We start from the raw sequence: 17,623 nt of genomic DNA on the forward strand, positions 1-17,623 counted from the left end.
GTGTGCCTTGAGGAGCGAAAACTGAGGTCGCGCTTGCCTGGTCCAGTGATACGCGGGTCCTTGGGGAGCCGCGGAGGAAGGAGGCCCGTGTTTCCATGTGGCTTGGCGCTGCCTGCTTTTCTCGTCCCGGGTACCCCTGGCTCCTGCCACTCAGTGCTACACAATACCCTGCACTAAACTTCACCGGGAGCAAGTCTCGACTGCTTTGGCATGGAATTGACCCCCGATTTCCTCCAAGGAGGCTTGTCCCTGCGCGACATATCCCGTGCCCATGGGCCATGGCCAACAATGAACGGGATTACGGGAACACAGACGATGGATTTCTGGCACCATGCGAAAGTGGTTGCAGCTCTCTCCTCTGTAAGCAGCCATGGATTTTTACTGGCATCCCTACCTGGGCCACCGTACAGCGAAGCAGCTCACTCAATCTCAAACGATGAACGCTGGCGTGGTACGAGTATAGTTTAAATTCGTTGTCTCGTGTCTCCTTTCGAAGGCAAAGGACAGGGGTCCGTTCTGATCTACATACTCCGTATTCGAGTAGTTCCTTACAGAGTACGGAGTTCGAAGACCCGTGTGCGCTGCTCGGGCATTTGGGGTTGGTCTCCAACAGCCCCATGTCCAGTGCAGCTCTGGCAGAACCAGTGACCGAACCGTGAACCACCCCACCCGAATCTCGACTCACCCATGTGGATGCGGCATCATATCTTCCCGCCGTGGGCAAGCCCTGCAGCCAATCCGGGGCCCCCAGGGGGACAGGCCCGGCAATAGCACCCTAATAGCACCCCACAGGGGCTGAGGGACGTACCAAATCCCACAGTCGTGTCAGTCCACCGTCCGGCCCCATGTTGGAAGATCGAGTCATTTGGGGAGTAAAAAAAATAAGACAAACATCGAAACACGGCGGGCGGGAACATGTGGCGGGGCTGGACGTGGAGGAGAAATACGAGGGAGCCTCAGATGCAGCAGGAACTCGGCCAGAGTCTGGCAGAGAAGGGTATCAGGGCACTGCCGATCGCTGCACCTCGCTCGACAGGCTGAGGCTTGCACAGGTCAGAGACTCAAAACGTCTCGAGCTGCCAAGAAGGGTCCCAATTTCCCCGGACGGGGAGACTGGGGTGGCCGTTGGCAGCTGGGTGTGTCGCCCACCGGGGGCCCGCGTCCCCGTCCCTACCCACCATCCATCCCCAACTGCAATTCCTGCATACGGCCTGGGCTTGTCCGCCCCGGAGCCCCGGTCTGTTCTGTTTGGCTTTGCTGGCCCATTTTCCGTTTCTAAAGCAGCTTCCATTCCCGGAGGGTTCATAAGGCGAGTCCTTCCCGCTCGTTTCGAACTGGAGATCCCCTCATCATCCTTCATTCTCTACCCTGTCTTCCGACCGTCGTTGATCGACCATCTGCTGGAGGTAGTACAGCCTGCAGTCCTCTCCACTGTCAAGCCAGGACCACTCCTTTGACTCGCAGCTACTCTCGGCTCCCAGGGCCCACCACCAGCGGCCATGTCTGAGAAGAACGACGTGGTGGACACCGTCCATAGTCACACCCACGATGAGGACACCGTGAGTTAATCTTGTCGCCGTACCTCGGGGGCATTCGACCATGGCCAAACTAACCATTCTTCACTACAGAAACACGTCAATACCAAGGTCGTCAGGGGTAATGAGGCCTTCGAGGAGGCCATGATCAAGGAGCCTCCGTCCCCATGGACAAGCGGACAGCTGTTCCTGTACGCCTTCTCCCTTATCGGCTTCTTCTGCAGTACCATGAACGGCTACGACGGTTCCCTCATCAACAACTTGCTGCAGAACCCCTGGTTCAGGGACACGTACAACATCGAAAACGACGGTTTCTGGGCTGGCCTCGTCTCCTCCATGTACCAGATTGGTGGTGTTGTTGCCCTCCCGTTCGTCGGTCCCTGCGTTGACGGTTTCGGCCGCCGTGTCGGCATGCTCATCGGTGCCCTTCTCGTCGTCGTTGGAACCATCGTCCAGAGTGTGTCCAACGAGTCCGGCCAGTTCATGGGCGGTCGTTTCCTCCTGGGTTTCGGTGTCTCGATTGCCGCCTCGGCCGGGCCCATGTACGTTATCGAGATCAACCACCCTGCCTACCGCGGTCTTCTCGGAGGTACGTTTCGTCCCCTTCTTCGCCGGCTTGCTGGTGAGCCTTGCTAATCGGTTATTACAGCTGCGTACAACACGCTGTGGTTCAGCGGCGCCATTATTTCTGCAGGCGCTTCCCGAGGCGGCCTTAATGTTGGCGGCAACTACTCTTGGCGCCTCATCACCTGGCTTCAGGCGCTCTTCAGCGGCTTGATCGTCATTTTCTGCATGTGGCTCCCCGAGTCCCCGCGATGGCTCTATGTCCACAACAAGAAGGAACAGGCCAAGGATGTCCTCACCAAGTATCACGGAAACGGCAATTCTGAGTCCCCCTGGGTGACTCTCCAGCTTCACGAGTACGAGGAGCTCCTCAACATGGACGGCGCCGACAAGCGCTGGTGGGACTACCGTGCGCTCTTCCGTAACCGCGCCGCCATTTACCGTCTCTGCTGCAATTTGGCAGTCTCCATCTTTGGCCAATGGGCCGGCAACGCTGTGCTATCCTACTTCCTCGGCTCCGTCCTCGACACTGCCGGATACTCCAACTCGATCGAACAGGCCAACATCACGCTCATCAACAACTGCCAGCAGTTCCTCTGCGCCATTGTGGGTGCTGCTCTTGTGGATAAGATTGGACGCAGGCCTCTGCTCCTCTTCTCCTTCACGGGTTGCACGGTCGTCTGGCTCGGAATGACGATTGCGTCATCCCAGTTTGCGGCGTCTGCGGCTGGCGTGGACGAGGATGGCAAGACCATCTACACCAACATGGCCGCCTCCAAGGCTTCCCTGGCCATGATCTTCATCTTTGGCGCTGTCTACTCGGTCGGTATCACCCCTCTCCAGGCCCTCTACCCCGTCGAGGTGCTCTCTTTTGAGATGCGCGCCAAGGGAATGGCCTTCTCCAACTTGGCTGTCAACGCCGCCGGTCTGCTCAACCAGTTCGCCTGGCCTGTGTCCCTGAAGAACATTGGGTGGAAGACGTACATTATCTTCACCATTTGGGACGCTGTCCAGGTCGCCATTGTCTACGTATTCCTCCCTGAGACCAAGGGCCGCACTGTAAGTTTTAACGCTTCCCCCAACTGTCTAGCTATCGTGATTCAGAGGACTAACACAAGTTGCAGCTTGAGGAGCTGGATGAGGTCTTCGCGGCCAAGAACCCTGTCAAGGCCTCCCTTGCAAGGAAGGAGCTCGCCTACACGCAGTCTGGCGACGTCGTCGATATCAAGGGCGCTTAAGTGGCCCACCGCCAGCTTGTATAACTCGGCTTCCTGATACTACTGCTTTCCCGAGTATGGCTGGTGGCAATAGCAATCGCAGAAATTTGGTCTTTCAATTTCACCACACTCTTCTCATTAGCAATTAGCAATATAGCAATATAATCACTTTGTACTTGGATACCCCGAGTAGCTATTGAGCTGCATGACTTTTGATAAGTGTTCTGAGTTGATACATGGATGTATAAGTTGAGCGGGCAGGGCCTTGGGGGGGGGAGGTGGGGGCCAGAACGAACTGACAACCATAAACCCCCCTGTAATGCACCAATAAATGCTCGGAGGCAGACGGGAAATTGGTAACTAGCACCTTGGCGGTATGCCGCAGGCAGTGATACTTATATCGGTACCAACATTGAACTAATATAAACAGCGACTCGCCCGAGGCCCAGGTCATTCATTTGTATCCCAGCACCCTCGTCGGCTGTACGCAATAGATCCTCCTTTCCCACCAGCAGCGTCCCAACATGACCGAATCACCGATGCGATCCGTCAAACAAGCCACCGGCTTTGGCATCTTCCTCTTCACTGTCACCTTGTGGCTATGGGTCCCCATCATCTACCACATCAGCAACGGCTACGTCGATGGCCTTGCTATCATCAGCCCGCTCTTCGGGCTCACCACCCTGCAGCCCTTCTTCCTCTACCGCACGCTCGCTGCGCTGCGCATTCACTCCTCCCGCACCGACCGCCTCGACAAGTTCTTCTACCGCGACCGCCGCGGCGGTCTGGCCCTCATCGCTGTAGGCCTCGTGTGCGGCCTGTTCGCGCTCATCATGGGAATCACGATTGTCACGCTCATGATGTTCAGGACCGCCCACCTGCTGGACCCGCTGCGCGTCATCCCGCTCGTGGGCGACTTTCTCACCAACTTCCTGTGGATGACCTCGCCGTTTGTCTTTGCAGGTCTCTTGGTGTGGTCCTGCATCACGGCGGGCGGCGGGCTCTGGAGGATCGCAGCGCCGACGCGGCAGGTGGACGAGGTGCTGCTGGGCCCGGATAAGGAAGTGGAGGATGCCGAGTGGGATGAGTGGAAGGGCAATACGGGCTGATACGGTCTCTATCACGAGGGCAATATATCTTTTTTTAAGCATATCCGGCGACTTGGTGAATGGATGTTTCGATCTTGGGTATATTTTCACGCCAGAACATTCTGCAATGCCTCCCCGCGTACCCATCGCTCGATGTTGTCCACTTGCTGCTGGTACCAGGACCCCAGAGCGTCCGCCTCGACGTAGCCCATGTGCGGCGTCAACAGCACCCGACTTGTGCCATTCTTCCCCCACTCCTGGCTCCTCCACTCGCTGTCCGCCGGTAGAGGCTCCCGGTCGAACACGTCCAGAGCAACGCCCGCGATCCGCCCAGCCTTGACCGTCTCCAGCAGGTCCTTCTCGACAATCAGCGGGCCCCGCGACGTGTTGATCAGGAACGACGTCGGCTTCATCCTCGACAGGTCCCGCGCGGTGACGAGGCCCCTGGACCGGTCCGACAGCACCAGGTGCATGGTGACCACGTCTGCCGTGCCAAACAGCTCCTCGCGGCTGACCACCCGGAACGTCTTCTCCCCATCCGCGCCCTCGACGGGCAGCCCCGCCCCGCGCGCCCTGTCGTCGGCCACCTCCTGCGTTAGGTTGCTGCTCCACGCCACGACGCGCATCCCAAACGCCACGCTCATGATGCGCGCCGTCGTCACGCCCAGCCGGCCCAGCCCCACGACCCCGAGCGTCTTGCCCGACAGGCCCGTCGCGAGCCCCGTCTGCCACCCGCCGGACTTCACCTCGGCATCGTCACGCGCAATGTTGCGCACCAGCGCGAGGATCAAGGCCACGCAGTGCTGCGTCGTGCTGTCGGTGCCAGCGGCCTTGGCGCCGCCGCTGCTGGCGTGGCGCGAGGCGGAGTCGGCGGAGCCGGCGACGGGGATCCCCCGGGCCTGCAGGGCGGGGAGGTCGAGGGCGGCGTTGCGGACGCCCGTCGTGAGGAGGAGCTGGAGGTTGGGGAGGCGGGCGATGAGGTCGCCGGGGAAGGGGGTGCGCTCCCTCATGGTGCCTAGAAGTGGGGGTTGTGTGTTTCAGTTGACTTTGGATCGTTTCATATTTAGAGGTTATCGGGGTTTAAATACAGATGATTTGAAACGGCTCGAGGCGCTTGACGAGCTCATCCTTGGCCGATTGTGGGGTGTCCGGGCGGTTATAAGGTGGCAGAGTGTCGCGAAAGTAGGTGGCATGGTACTTGGACGGGTCGAGTTTGGAGAACTTGGTCTCAGAGAGACCTTGGTAGTCATCGAGGACGGCGATCTCGTATTCGGCCATAGTGAATGACGCGTGATGGGTGATGGTGAAAAGTGAAGGAGATGACGTGATGCGAGCTGCGAAGCCGGAGTTCTTAAAAGGGTCGCAAAAAGGCCTGTGGATGATTGAATAGCCGGCGACGTTGTTGGAGACCCTTCGGGCTTAGAGATCGGGACCACCCGTGCGGGGAATCGCCGAGAGCACCTATGGTATTACTCCATATACTATTTTTATAGACAGTATTCAATGATAGGCAATTGCTTAGGTATCATATAGGTAGGCTGAGATGCAAGCCAAGGTTTGCATGGGGTACCAGTCCGATGGAATTGGCCAAGGTAGAATTACATCTTGCTGGGCATGCGCATAGCGCCATCCAGGCGAATCACCACGCCGTTGAGCATGACATTCTCAATCCCCTGCCTGACCAGCTGGGCAAACTCGGCCGGCTGGCCCGCCCTGCGCGGGAACTCCATGGCGCCCTCGAGGCTGCGACGCACCTTGTCAGGCATCATGCTCGTCATGCGGCTCTCAAACAGGCTGGGCGCAATGGTGATAACGCGGATCCCGTGCCGCGCCAGGTCGCGCGCCATTGGCAGCGTCATGGCCGTCACGGCGCCCTTACTGGCGCTGTACGACACCTGGCCCTTTTGCCCGTCAAACGCCGCCGACGAGGCCACCATGACCACCACGCCGCGCTCCCCGTCCGCCTCCGTCGGTGTCACCTTGGCCAGGTGCTCCAGTGACTGCCGCACGAGGTCGATGGTGCCACGGAGGTTGACGTTGAGCACAAAGTCGAAGTCGTCTAGGCTGAAGGCTGCGCCATGTCTATCGAGGATCTGCTGCGCTTTAGCCTTCTACCAAACAAATTATGATTCTTGAGTTGGGGCTTACCGTTGCCGGCGTTGAAACGCCCGCCGCTGGTATCACGCCCCCCAGCGGCTTTCCCGACTGCTTGACCCAGTCGACCGCGCCCTTGACAGCCTTGGCCACGCTATCCGTGTCGAGCACGTTGCAGACAAAGAACCTCCCGCTGGAGCCCATCTCCTTGCCGAACTCCTGGCCAGCCTCCTCATTCATGTCCAGGATGGCTGCATTTCCCCCATTTCTACAAATCTCCTCGACGCAGGCCCTACCCAGACCGGACGCCCTGCGTGTTGGTTAGTTAGGGTGGTTCCTGGGAGCATGTGATGGGAACTAGGGACTTGCCCGCCAGAAATGATAAAGGTGCGGCCGTCGATTTTCATTATGGAGGTTGAAAATGGGCAAATCAGTGAAGCTGATGCAGAGTCCAGAGCTGGAGGTTGATGGCGAGTTCACGAGACTGTTACCCGTGCAATGATTGGGCTGAAGGCCCAACATCATATTAAGCCGAGGTCTGCACCGAGGTTTGAGATGCCCCCTGCATCAAGTTGCTTACCCCACCATTTGATGATTGAAATCTGGGGTCAGTGGTGGGTCGAGGAAGGTCTCAACGGAGACCATGCTTGATATTAGGTGTTAAATTGTCAAGTGGTAAAGTGAAATTTAACTTTAATAAAAAAAACTATCCCAGGACAATCCATCTTTTTTTTTAATACCTTTTTAGCCCTGATCTAGCATCGTTTTGTGAAACAAGGTCGTAATTATAATATCACGTCCCAGGACGGATACATGACCAGTGAGTACGCTTAGATTCTGTTTTGTATGCTGTCTAAGGACGCATGGAAAAGAGTAAACAACAATTTGACGATGAGAGATATTTCCCTCTGGGACAATGGGTTCTCCAGACACAGCGCCATAAGTAGTTTTGTTACTGTTGTCAGATTTTACCAGCTGAGGAAAATAGGCCTAATGCGCTGTTGTCGATGCGCAAGTGTAGGGTAGGATCTGTATCACGACCATTTTCCTCGTGGAATTGGTGCACCCGAATATGAAAATACGACGAAAGATATGTTTGCTTTCCATTCCGGAATACACTTACTTGTCATGCATGAAACACGAGGGGAGGAGGTTTGGTGCGTGCTGTTCCTATGCTGCATCATCGTTTGTTCAAGTAGAGCAAACGACCTTGTGCACACACTCAGTTGCAACCGGAAGAGAGTAGAAGTACTCAAAAGGAAAATTTGAGAATGCAGGCTTCGAATCACATGCGGTCCCGTTTTGTTGGATCAACTTGGATATCATTAGTGGAAGGAAAAAGGAAAGTCATTCACATCAACACCAATGAGGGTGATCATCAATATCAATGACTTGGGGCAAATGGCCGACTGGGTGCAGTGGACCTGCAGCTTACATAACCCGCAGGGAACCCCTGCCATTCCACCCAGTATCAATCATCAATGATGTGCCCCATTCCATCGGCCCGTCCGTAGCAGCCCGATAAGACCTTGAACGACGACCTACCATTCCCAATCTTTCCTCAGCCAGCTTCCTCCCGCGACGCGTATCGCACGAACAGTGACCCCCCAGCGACCAGGCCCGAGATCACGACCGCATGCGGATCGCCAGTGACAGCACCTAGCAGACCCGCAACGCCGCCATGACGAGACCTCGCAAGTCGTCCGGTGCCAGCGAGGAGAGTGGCGGCACCGCGCCGGAACAGGTGGGATATCCCCAGGATCGCAGGATGCGGAGACTGGTGCTAACGGCCGTGCAGGAGCTTGGGAGCATGTACGACTACCTGGCCAAGATCATTCTACTCGGACCTAGCGGCACCGGAAAGTACGCGCGCCCTCACCTCACTCCTGTGAATACTATTGCGCCTCGGTTCTGCGGATGCTGACCATCCCTGCTCGGACAGGTCATGTCTACTGCACCGATTTGTGAAGAATGAGTGGAGGGTTCTGTCGTCGCAAACCATCGGGGTTGAGTTTGCTAGCAAAATCATCAAGGTCGGCACTGGGGCGCGGCGAAAACGTATCAAGTTGCAGGTAGGAGACACATTTTCTACTTGGAGTCTGTTGCCAGCGTACTGATAGAACTTTGAAGCTCTGGGATACGGCAGGGACCGAACGATTCCGATCCGTCTCACGATCCTACTATCGCGGCGCCGCCGGAGCGATCCTCGTTTACGACATCACATCTCACGCCTCCTTCCGGGCGCTGCAGCCCTTCCTCAATGATGCGCGTGCGCTGGCATCCCCGAATCTGAGCCTCATGCTAGTTGGCAACAAGCTAGACCTCGCATCGGACCCGTTGGTGGACACGACCCTACCACCGCCCACGCCTAGTAGTATGGGATCGACGTCTACCATCACCGCCGCCGCTGCAGCCGGCTCCTACTCTCTATCCGCAACTCCCAGCGGCTCCATCTCTGCGGGGACACAGCAACGAGCCACCGTGGCGCCCGAGGGCCGCGAAGTCTCGAGCACAGAGGCCACCCGGTGGGCTAGCACGGCGGGAATATCAGTGGTGACGGAGGCGAGCGCGCTCAACGGCGAGGGCGTCGATGAGATCTTTGGGAGGCTGGCGCGCATCATCCTGACCAAGATTGAGCTGGGCGAGATCGACCCGGACGATCCGATGAGCGGCATCCAGTATGGTGACAGCGGTGGGTGGAACACGGCCAGTGACGGCGGCAGCATCAAGAGCACCATGACGGGAGGGACCATCGACGACGGGATCAGCGGCCTGCGCAGGCGGCACCACGGCAAGCCCCGGACACAGAACTGGGGCTTGCGGGAGTGGGAGGAGGTGTTCACGCTGAGCAGCAGCAGCAATCGCAGGAGAGGTGGCGGTTGCTGCTGAGAGAGGGGGCTTCTCTTCATGGAGGCCCCGTCTCTTCTCTTTCTTCTCCTTTCTCTCACCTTTTCTAAATGTACATGGCATGATGATGGCAGCCGCTACGAGAGGAGCGGCTCATACCTAATGCGGAGGTTTCATGTGTTGGAAAGCATTCGTTTGATGATTGCGCGAGCGTGTTGGGCGTTTACGGAGGATAGACGTCAAGACTGACGGCTGAACATCACCTGACTTGATATTGATTTTTCCTTATCATCATCTCTCACAAGGAGCAGTATATAATGGATCCACCTTTTACATCATAGCTAATGCAGAGAGTGCTCTCAAGAAGGACGGACGTTGGTCTTGTGGGGCAAGCTGGGTGTAGCGGACGATTCTGAACTTCTTGTTCCTGCTCTCCCGGGCACACATGAAACATCAACAAAGGTGTTTCAGCTTCTCGTGAACCTGACTGCTTCCAGAAAACAAGCGCACCACTGAGCGAGCGGTGCGGAGTCTGTAAGTGCCGCGGCGCCAGCTGTGGTGGCTGCAGTGGCTGCAGTGGCTGCCGTGATCCCGCATGGTCGCAGCGGAAGCTGGACTCCGCTGCTCCGCTGCTGTAAGCTAGCCCTTGGATCGAGATGGGGCGTTCTGACGTATTGATATCTGGACCAGGTTGTGGGCGGTAGTAAGACTGTCAGAACTAGACGCGCTTGCTATGCTATGTGTGTACGGGTTGTGGGAAGAAAGAGTGACGAGGAAATAAGGGATCGCAAATGGCCGTCAGGCGGTTGCCTTGGTTTCGGTATCCCGGTGAGGCAGGGTCCGAGAAAGTCGTGGAGTCGCCTCATGGAACGAGAAAACTCCGAGCGAGATTAGCACAATATGCGACCCAGTCGCCGGGTAGGTGGATGTGTTGCAATTGGCCCAAAGGGGAGCACGGTGAGGATGGGGCTGGCTCGCCTTCCAGGCTTCCGGGAGGTCGTGTTCGCGGTCCAGGCCGACACGGAGGTTTGAAAGGCCGGACCGGAGTGGACACGCGGAGTCGGTGGAGACGCTAGACAGCTACTCGGTGCATCTGACCATCTCGGCGCAGTGCTGGGCCCCGCCGCGGATGCGTTGGAGGTGGAAGATCGTGAGGTCCTAGGTAATGTTTGCACGGCGTTTCTAAGATGGCGCAGTTTTGCCTGGCGATCTGCTCTGGTTTTGCCCGCCTTCACTCTCGGGTTTCTCCAGTTTCTCCACTCACTGTGTTGTTGTAGATTGGGAGGAGGTAGGTGCCACGGTGGTGCTACGTTGCTGCTTCTTTCCGTGCAAGTGCAAGGACCCCTCATCGCCGTGGGGGGGGAAAGAGCACCTTGCGTAACCTCCCCAGGCCTATTAGCCTATTTTACTGACGGCTGCCGTCCACCTCAAGCTCAAAACAAGTCCTCTCCTCTTCCTCTCTCATCTGCTTTCTATCACTCTTTTCACCCCTTCTCACCATCCAACCCCATGCGTGTGCCCGTCGCTACCATGGGATCCAAAGTCGTCATCCCCATCAACAAGAACTGGCAGTTCAAGGAGGCCGACAAGGAAGACTCGGCCTACCTGCCCGTTGGCCAGTTTCCTACCAATGTCCATTTAGATCTTCTTCACCACAAGCTCATCCCAGACCCTTACATCGGCAAGAACGAGCTCGACGTTCAGTGGATCGGCGAGACTGTCTGGGTCTACAAGACCACGTTTGCTAGCCCCAATGTCCCCTCGACTGGCAAGGCCGTGCTGGCCTTTGATGGCCTCGACACCTTTGCCACAGTTGTGCTGAATGGCGAGACTATTCTGGAGACGGACAACATGTTCATTCCGGAGCGTGTGGATGTCACAAAGGTGCTCAAGACGGAGGGCGAGAACGAGCTCGTCATCACTTTCGACAGTGCCTACCTGCGGGGCTGCCAGCTCGTGGAGAAGTACCCAGACCACAAATGGGGCTGCTGGAACGGTGATGTCTCACGTCTTGCCGTGAGGAAGACACAGTACCATTGGGTAAGTCGACCCCCGTCTGAACCCGAGAGAACTCATACTGACGATCCCAGGGCTGGGATTGGGGCCCTACACTCATGTCTTGCGGTCCCTGGCGCCCCGTGAGCCTGGAGATTTTTAACTCCCGGATCGCCGACCTTTGGGCCAAGGTCGACGTCGACAAGTCTCTCAAGACCGCTGAGATCACTGCCCATGCGCCCACTGAGGGACGGGCGGGCAATGTGCGTTTCGACGTTTCCCTCAACGGCAAGGAGGTGGCGTCAAAGACTGTCGATGTTGGGGCCTGCGCGACTGCCAAGTTCACCATCGACAACCCGGAGCTCTGGTACCCCGTGCGATACGGAAAGCAGCCTCTCTACACGCTCAAGGCCACTCTCCTTGACGGTAAGGATGAGGTGGATACCGCCACCAAGAGAATCGGCCTCCGCAGAGTCGAACTTGCTCAGCGTCCTCTCAAGGAACAGCCTGGTACCAGCTTCTTCTTCGAGGTGAACCACATCCCCATCTTCTGCGGTGGCAGTGACTGGATTCCGGCGGACAACTTCATTCCCCGCATCTCCAAGCAGAGATATTATGATTGGGTCAAGCTGGTGGCGGACGGTAACCAGTTCATGATCCGCGTCTGGGGTGGCGGTATTTACGAAGAGGAGGCATTTTACGATGCGTGCGATGAGCTGGGTATTCTTGTCTGGCAGGACTTCATGTTCGGCTGCGGTAACTACCCTGCCTGGCCTGAACTCCGGGAGTCGATCAAGCGCGAAGCCGAGGAGAACGTGAAGCTCCTCCGTCACCACCCTTCCATCGTCATCTGGGCTGGAAACAACGAGGACTACCAGTACCAGGAATCCGAGAACCTCACTTACGAGCCCGACAACAAAGACGCCGAGAGCTGGTTGCAAACGGACTTCCCTGCTCGTTACATCTACGAGAAGATTCTGGCGGACGTGTGCACCGAGCTGATTCCCGACACATACTACCATTTCGGAAGCCCGTGGGGTGGCAAGGACACCAGAGACCCGACGATCGGCGATATTCATCAGTGGAACGTCTGGCACGGAACCCAGGAGAAGTACCAGAACTTTGACAAGCTCGTCGGCCGCTTCGTCTCCGAGTTTGGCATGGAGGCTTTCCCCTCTGTCAAGACTATTGACGCATTCCTGCCGCTGGGTAAGGATGACCCCGACCGCTACCCTCAGTCTTCGACGGTCGACTTCCACAACAAGGCGGATGGCCATGAGCGCCGTATCGCGCTGTACTTGGTGGAGAACTTCCGATATGCCCCTGATCCCCTCGAGCATTTCGTCTACTGCACCCAGCTGATGCAGGCCGAGTGCCTGGCGTCCGCCTACCGCTTGTGGAAGCGCGAGTGGAGGGGTCCCGGGCGGGAGTACTGCGGCGGCGCCCTGGTCTGGCAGATCAATGACTGCTGGCCCGTGACCTCTTGGGCTATCTGCGACTACTATCTCCGCCCCAAGCATGCCTACTACACGGTCAAGCGTGAGATGGCACCCATTTCCATCGGAATGACGCGGAAGGAGCACAAGCACCCCAAGGACAAGTACACCCGGGTCAACATCGACACTCAGATCCAGATTGAGATCTGGGGCTCCAATCTCATGCTTGAGGACCTGACGGTTGACTGCGTCGTCAAGGCATGGGATGTTGAGACTGGCAGGGAGACATACTCCGAGACCGTCGCGTCAGGCATCGTTCTCCCCCAGAACCGCTCGACCGAGATCATCGCCATGGATGTGCCGGTCAAGGAGAAGGATGCCGGCCTTGAGGCGCGCACGGTTGTTGCCTCTTACCTGATCCAGGATGGCAAGCAGATTGCGCGATACGTCAACTGGCCGGAGCCTCTCAAGTATGTGCACCTGCAGAAGCCCAAGTTCCTCGAGGCCGAGGTGGCCAAGGACGGTAAGAGCGTGTCCCTGAGCGCTGAGGTCCCGGTCAAGGGTGTTGCGCTCGAATGCGAGGATGATGATGTCAAGTTTGACGACAACCTGATTGATATTGTGCCGGGTGAGGTGGTGACGGTTGGCGTCAAGGGAGCGACCAAGGCGTCAGAGGTGACGACGCGCTATCTGGGGATGCTGAACTGATCTGAATGGGTCTGGGAACGATAGGGCTGGCCCTCGACGGACACATGTAGATTGAATAGACTATCTGGGGGCATAAAGACCTGCTACATAGTACAATAGAAGCTCTGGACGAAGAGGTGAGAATATCTATATGAAATGACTATTCTTATATGCCTTGGTGATATTAGTAACTGGAGTGGCAGATGTTGAGACCGATGAAAAGAAAAAAAAGAAGTTGGGCAGCCGAGATACAAACCCATCCATCCCTGGCCTGTCGGGTGATGCTGGTCCCCACATTCTCCAACCAGGCAGGGGTTCAGAGAATTGGAGATTTGAAGTCAGGGGCCGACCCTGGATAATCTGGATTTCGGCCCGCATGGTTCAGGGGAACCTGGAAGTTCTGGAACCCCACGAGTACACGCAATCCTCCACCGTCGCCTCACCACGGCGTCGCCAGCAAACGTGGGCAAAGATGGGGCAATTCTGACCTGTTCAAAGTGCCACCAGCCATGTGAGGCCATCCCCAGACGCCACCATCAACCATGCTGGCAAACCTCTCCACCAAAATCGCCCTCAGGAAGGTGGGCGTCAAGTCCGACACATTCGACTTCTCGTCCCTGACCGAGCCGTCCCGTCGCGAGACCAACAGGCTGCGCAAGAAGGGCCCGCCACAGGGCTGGGACGACGACGATGACAACGCCGGCTGGTCCTCGTGGGTACCCAGCATCAACATGAAGAGCCTCCCGCTCGCAGTCACCCCGTGGCTGTCGCCCAAGCCGGCCCCCGTGGCCACGGGCAGGGTCCCCTCGGTTGGAGACGCTGCGCCTGCGGATCGCGACGCCAAGTTGAAGTTGGGGCGTGGGAGGAGGGCGCTCGTCGTCTTTATGCGCTGTGTGGGCTGTGCCTGTATGTTTCTTCTCACCCACTCCCCCTTTTCTTCTTCAAACAGACGGATAAAAACTAACCAACGTGACCTTGCCCCTCGAAAAATAGTCGCCCAAAAGACCTTTATGGCTCTCCGATCGATCGCCAACCGCCACCCAGACACGATGCGCTGCATCGCCGTGTCGCACTCGTCGGCGCACGCGACGCAGAAGTGGATCGACCTCATGGGCGGCGCCTGGAACGTCGAGGTGGTCGTCGACGAGGACCGGTCCCTCTACGCGGCCTGGGGCCTGGGAGTGGCCAGCCTCATGTACCTGTTTCACCCGGCCGCGCAGGTGCAGGGCTGGAAGGAGACGGGCTGGCTGGGCGACGAGGTGGCGGCCGCGGTGAACAGGACGCAGGGGCTTGCGGCCAGGCAGAGGAGCGCGTTTGACGATGATGATGACGATGACGGGGAGGATAATTCGGGGGTCATGGGGAGTAAGTGGCAGGAGGCTGGGGCGTTTGCTGTGGATGGTAAGGGGACGGTCATCTGGGGTGGGAAGGCTACGAGATCGGACGACATGATGAATCTGGAGGAGGGAGCAAGAATCCTGCAGCTATAGACGGAGGGGACGGGGACTAGATCTTCTTTGGAAGAAAAAAAGGAGTTTGGTGTTCCTGTTATTAGAGGTTATGAGCATGGTTTTTATACACGAGGTCAAGCCCACCAGCTACGGTCGGTGATCTCAAACGTCGCTCTATCACCGCAGTTCCAGAAGAACGACAATATCATCCGACTCAGGCTGTTGAAGCAGTTATGCTTTCTGACTGGGCCGCCGATGGTCGACTCCGAAGGGAACCCCGTTCCCACCATTTCCCGCGCTCCGTCTCTGAGGAGGTGGATGAAAACTCCTGGTCAATGTACGAACTCCTCTGGCCCACAAAGCTCTTCGCCCTTTCATAAAGCCCTCCTCGTTGGCTCTGGGTGGACTGTTCCCTATTCCTGTGAGTCTCCCTGGATACTTTGTCCCGGTCTGCTACCAGAATCGATGCCACAGCAAATCCATAGGTTCCCACAGCCCCAACTATGGTGAGGGAAACCAGGATAAGCACATGTCTTGAATCGTGAAAGTTGATCTCAATACTGTTTCCCAAAAGTGACTGCAGGTCTTTCAGATCTCGATGGTCATCATGGATTTGAGCGATGTACTTACGGCAAGCAAATTCAACGGCAGGTAGAGGACAGTCAGGACCAGAAACAGAAAAGCATATCGGTTAATTTGCGTACTTTGGGAAACTTCCTGGCGGGAGGCTTCGCTATGAAGCTGACCGAGTAGTTAAGCACTTATTCCTTATAAATGGTGGTGGGCATCTCACCAATTGTCTCAAGTCTTCAAACTCCTTGATGAGGCGATCGATCCTGTGTATAAGCCTGTCGGAGCGTTCCTGGAGCATCCTTCCCACATTCAGCCAGTTGCTCCTCATTACTTCGGCCCCTGAGAACCTCCTTGGCTCGTCGTCCATGATCTCGCAGCGGGTTCGCTCGAAATTTCGCTGCGTCTCGCGGATCCAGCGCTCTGCCCTCCGGAGGAGTCTCGAAACCTCCAGGCATGTCTCCTCGTCTCGAGCTCCGCCAGACACAGACCCGTTTTGAAGCTGGTCCTGGAGGAGGATGTTCTTCGGAAATTTAGTGTTTAAATGAGACATGTTTCCTGCCAGTTTGCACTTACGTCGTCCTCAAACATATCCACTGTGTCGAGAAATGTGTCCCAGTACTCAAACCACATCCTGGTGGCGCATGCGAAGATTGTGAGGAAACACACAACCGGAGCCCAGTGCCCACTGGTTTGCTGAATGTCCAGCATCCTAGACGTCTCCAGGGGATCAGGCGGTTTGAACCGGCCCCCGGGTGATACCACGCACAAGGCGTTGTATCTCCTCGCATCTGGCTCTCTTGTACATGTAGACGCGCTGGACGAAGCCGCAGCCAGTACAGCAATGGAAATCCTGCGCTCCCCAACAAAGACATTTGCCTTGGGCCCGAGAGAGCGCTTAGCCCTTACGAGACGCAAACCTTCGAGAGTGCAGTTTGGGTCTTTTCCCTCCATGCGCTTCCCGTCAGGACCCGCGATGGCCGAGAAGCATTTGAGGTGGTGGAGGATACCCCAGGCCGGGCTGTCGCTCCCATTCCAAACTTCCCACAGGGAGTTATCTCGCCGTGTGTCAAGCTCGCTCGCCAGCGGGAAGAAAAACTGACCCAGGTCGAGGAAGGGGGCATCCTTCAGAACGTCGCCCCTTGTTGTTACGCCCTCGAGTAGGTGTGTCGCCCCTTGGGCCATGTCCCGCAATGAGACGTGATTGGCAAGGGAGTCTAGATCTAGGAAGCTTCCTCGTGTCAGAATCCTCCCAAGAGTAATGGAGTGTGTGTCACTGTACCAGATTGATCCTGTTATTTCAGGCCCCGTGTAAGCCTCAACCACACCACGTGTCGAAAGAGGATGGCGCGAATGGGATGGCGGCGTGCCCGGGACCAGAGCAAGTCTCGTAATCTCGGTTTGATCAACGCCTCGCCCCTGATTATGAAGCCACTGGAAGTGCTGGATCCTCGGGGTGTATGCAATGCGTTGCATCGAGTCGGCTTGGCCCAACGTCAGGGGCCAGGCCATCCCGAGCACGTTCAGAGCATGATTAATTTCCGGGGGCCCAAAAACCTCACGATGTGACCATAGGAGCAGCGGCTGGGTCTGGGGATAATGGAACTCGACTCTGAGCAAGGGCGCAGGCCAGTCCGTATAGTCACTGGGGCGATCCAGCTGCACAACGACTGTGCGGCGGCCATCCTCTGGCTCGCAGGTGCTTGCTCCCCATATGCTTCGCGCAAACTGATACCCGGAAATGAGTAGCGCCTCTTCCGGAGTGAGAAATCTGTCTTGGTCGGCTGGTGGTTGATAGTCGCCCATCCATGGAGGCAATGTGAACTTTTGGTCAAAAGTAGGCGGTCCTCGAGCTCTGTCGCTCCCTAGGTGGGCAAATCTTCGCAGAGAAGCCCTACGAGGACGCAAAAGTACCCAAGGGATAATAGTATCGTAGACTTTGTGACGACGCGCCTCCGGAGCCCTTCGAAGAGGCTCCTCTTGAGCGGCCGCGGGCTGTTCGACAGACTGAAGCTCCATCGTCATCCCGTCAGCAGTCGTGGTGTATGTATTGGGATCGATACCCCATCCAACTGTATGATGCTGAGACATATACATCACGATACAATCTTTGGGTCAAAGTAGGATATTGAAAGGATT

At 56.9% G+C, this 17,623-nt stretch overlaps 8 protein-coding genes across 8 annotated transcripts; 5 read left to right on the forward strand and 3 right to left on the reverse strand.

The window, feature by feature from the left end:
- Positions 1-1,499: 1,499 nt before the first annotated feature.
- On the forward strand, positions 1,500-3,337 carry ACO1O0_004025 (general substrate transporter; the record flags this gene model as incomplete). Its single annotated transcript, XM_083193468.1, has 4 exons — positions 1,500-1,559; positions 1,629-2,124; positions 2,185-3,158; positions 3,224-3,337. The coding sequence occupies 4 exons, from the start codon at positions 1,500-1,502 to the stop codon at positions 3,335-3,337; spliced, it is 1,644 nt and encodes a 547-aa protein (XP_083050416.1).
- Positions 3,338-3,840: 503 nt separating this feature from the next.
- On the forward strand, positions 3,841-4,425 carry ACO1O0_004026 (uncharacterized protein; the record flags this gene model as incomplete). The annotated part of the gene is made up of 1 exon (XM_083193469.1): positions 3,841-4,425. The coding sequence occupies one exon, from the start codon at positions 3,841-3,843 to the stop codon at positions 4,423-4,425; it is 585 nt and encodes a 194-aa protein (XP_083050417.1).
- An 86-nt stretch (positions 4,426-4,511) lies between these two features.
- Positions 4,512-5,682, reverse strand: ACO1O0_004027 (D-2-hydroxyacid dehydrogenase family protein; the record flags this gene model as incomplete). Its single annotated transcript, XM_083193470.1, has 2 exons — positions 4,512-5,419; positions 5,493-5,682. The coding sequence occupies 2 exons, from the start codon at positions 5,680-5,682 to the stop codon at positions 4,512-4,514; spliced, it is 1,098 nt and encodes a 365-aa protein (XP_083050418.1).
- A 320-nt stretch (positions 5,683-6,002) lies between these two features.
- Positions 6,003-7,086, reverse strand: ACO1O0_004028 (uncharacterized protein; the record flags this gene model as incomplete). Its single annotated transcript, XM_083193471.1, has 3 exons — positions 6,003-6,515; positions 6,553-6,808; positions 7,079-7,086. The coding sequence occupies 3 exons, from the start codon at positions 7,084-7,086 to the stop codon at positions 6,003-6,005; spliced, it is 777 nt and encodes a 258-aa protein (XP_083050419.1).
- A 1,093-nt stretch (positions 7,087-8,179) lies between these two features.
- On the forward strand, positions 8,180-9,387 carry ACO1O0_004029 (P-loop containing nucleoside triphosphate hydrolase protein; the record flags this gene model as incomplete). The annotated part of the gene is made up of 3 exons (XM_083193472.1): positions 8,180-8,361; positions 8,441-8,570; positions 8,629-9,387. 3 exons carry the CDS (start codon positions 8,180-8,182, stop codon positions 9,385-9,387), a joined length of 1,071 nt encoding a protein of 356 aa, XP_083050420.1.
- A 1,467-nt stretch (positions 9,388-10,854) lies between these two features.
- MAN9 (glycoside hydrolase superfamily) lies at positions 10,855-13,484 on the forward strand (the record flags this gene model as incomplete). The annotated part of the gene is made up of 2 exons (XM_083193473.1): positions 10,855-11,385; positions 11,436-13,484. The coding sequence occupies 2 exons, from the start codon at positions 10,855-10,857 to the stop codon at positions 13,482-13,484; spliced, it is 2,580 nt and encodes an 859-aa protein (XP_083050421.1).
- A 521-nt stretch (positions 13,485-14,005) lies between these two features.
- ACO1O0_004031 (uncharacterized protein) lies at positions 14,006-14,953 on the forward strand (the record flags this gene model as incomplete). Its single annotated transcript, XM_083193474.1, has 2 exons — positions 14,006-14,369; positions 14,457-14,953. 2 exons carry the CDS (start codon positions 14,006-14,008, stop codon positions 14,951-14,953), a joined length of 861 nt encoding a protein of 286 aa, XP_083050422.1.
- Positions 14,954-15,675: 722 nt separating this feature from the next.
- Positions 15,676-16,669, reverse strand: ACO1O0_004032 (uncharacterized protein; the record flags this gene model as incomplete). Its single annotated transcript, XM_083193475.1, has 3 exons — positions 15,676-15,681; positions 15,708-16,007; positions 16,061-16,669. The coding sequence occupies 3 exons, from the start codon at positions 16,667-16,669 to the stop codon at positions 15,676-15,678; spliced, it is 915 nt and encodes a 304-aa protein (XP_083050423.1).
- Positions 16,670-17,623: the final 954 nt, after the last annotated feature.

Source organism: Amphichorda felina (genome assembly GCF_050947745.1).
Source record: "Amphichorda felina strain 45539 chromosome Unknown scaffold_4, whole genome shotgun sequence".
Taxonomy (NCBI): Eukaryota; Fungi; Ascomycota; class Sordariomycetes; order Hypocreales; family Bionectriaceae; genus Amphichorda; species Amphichorda felina.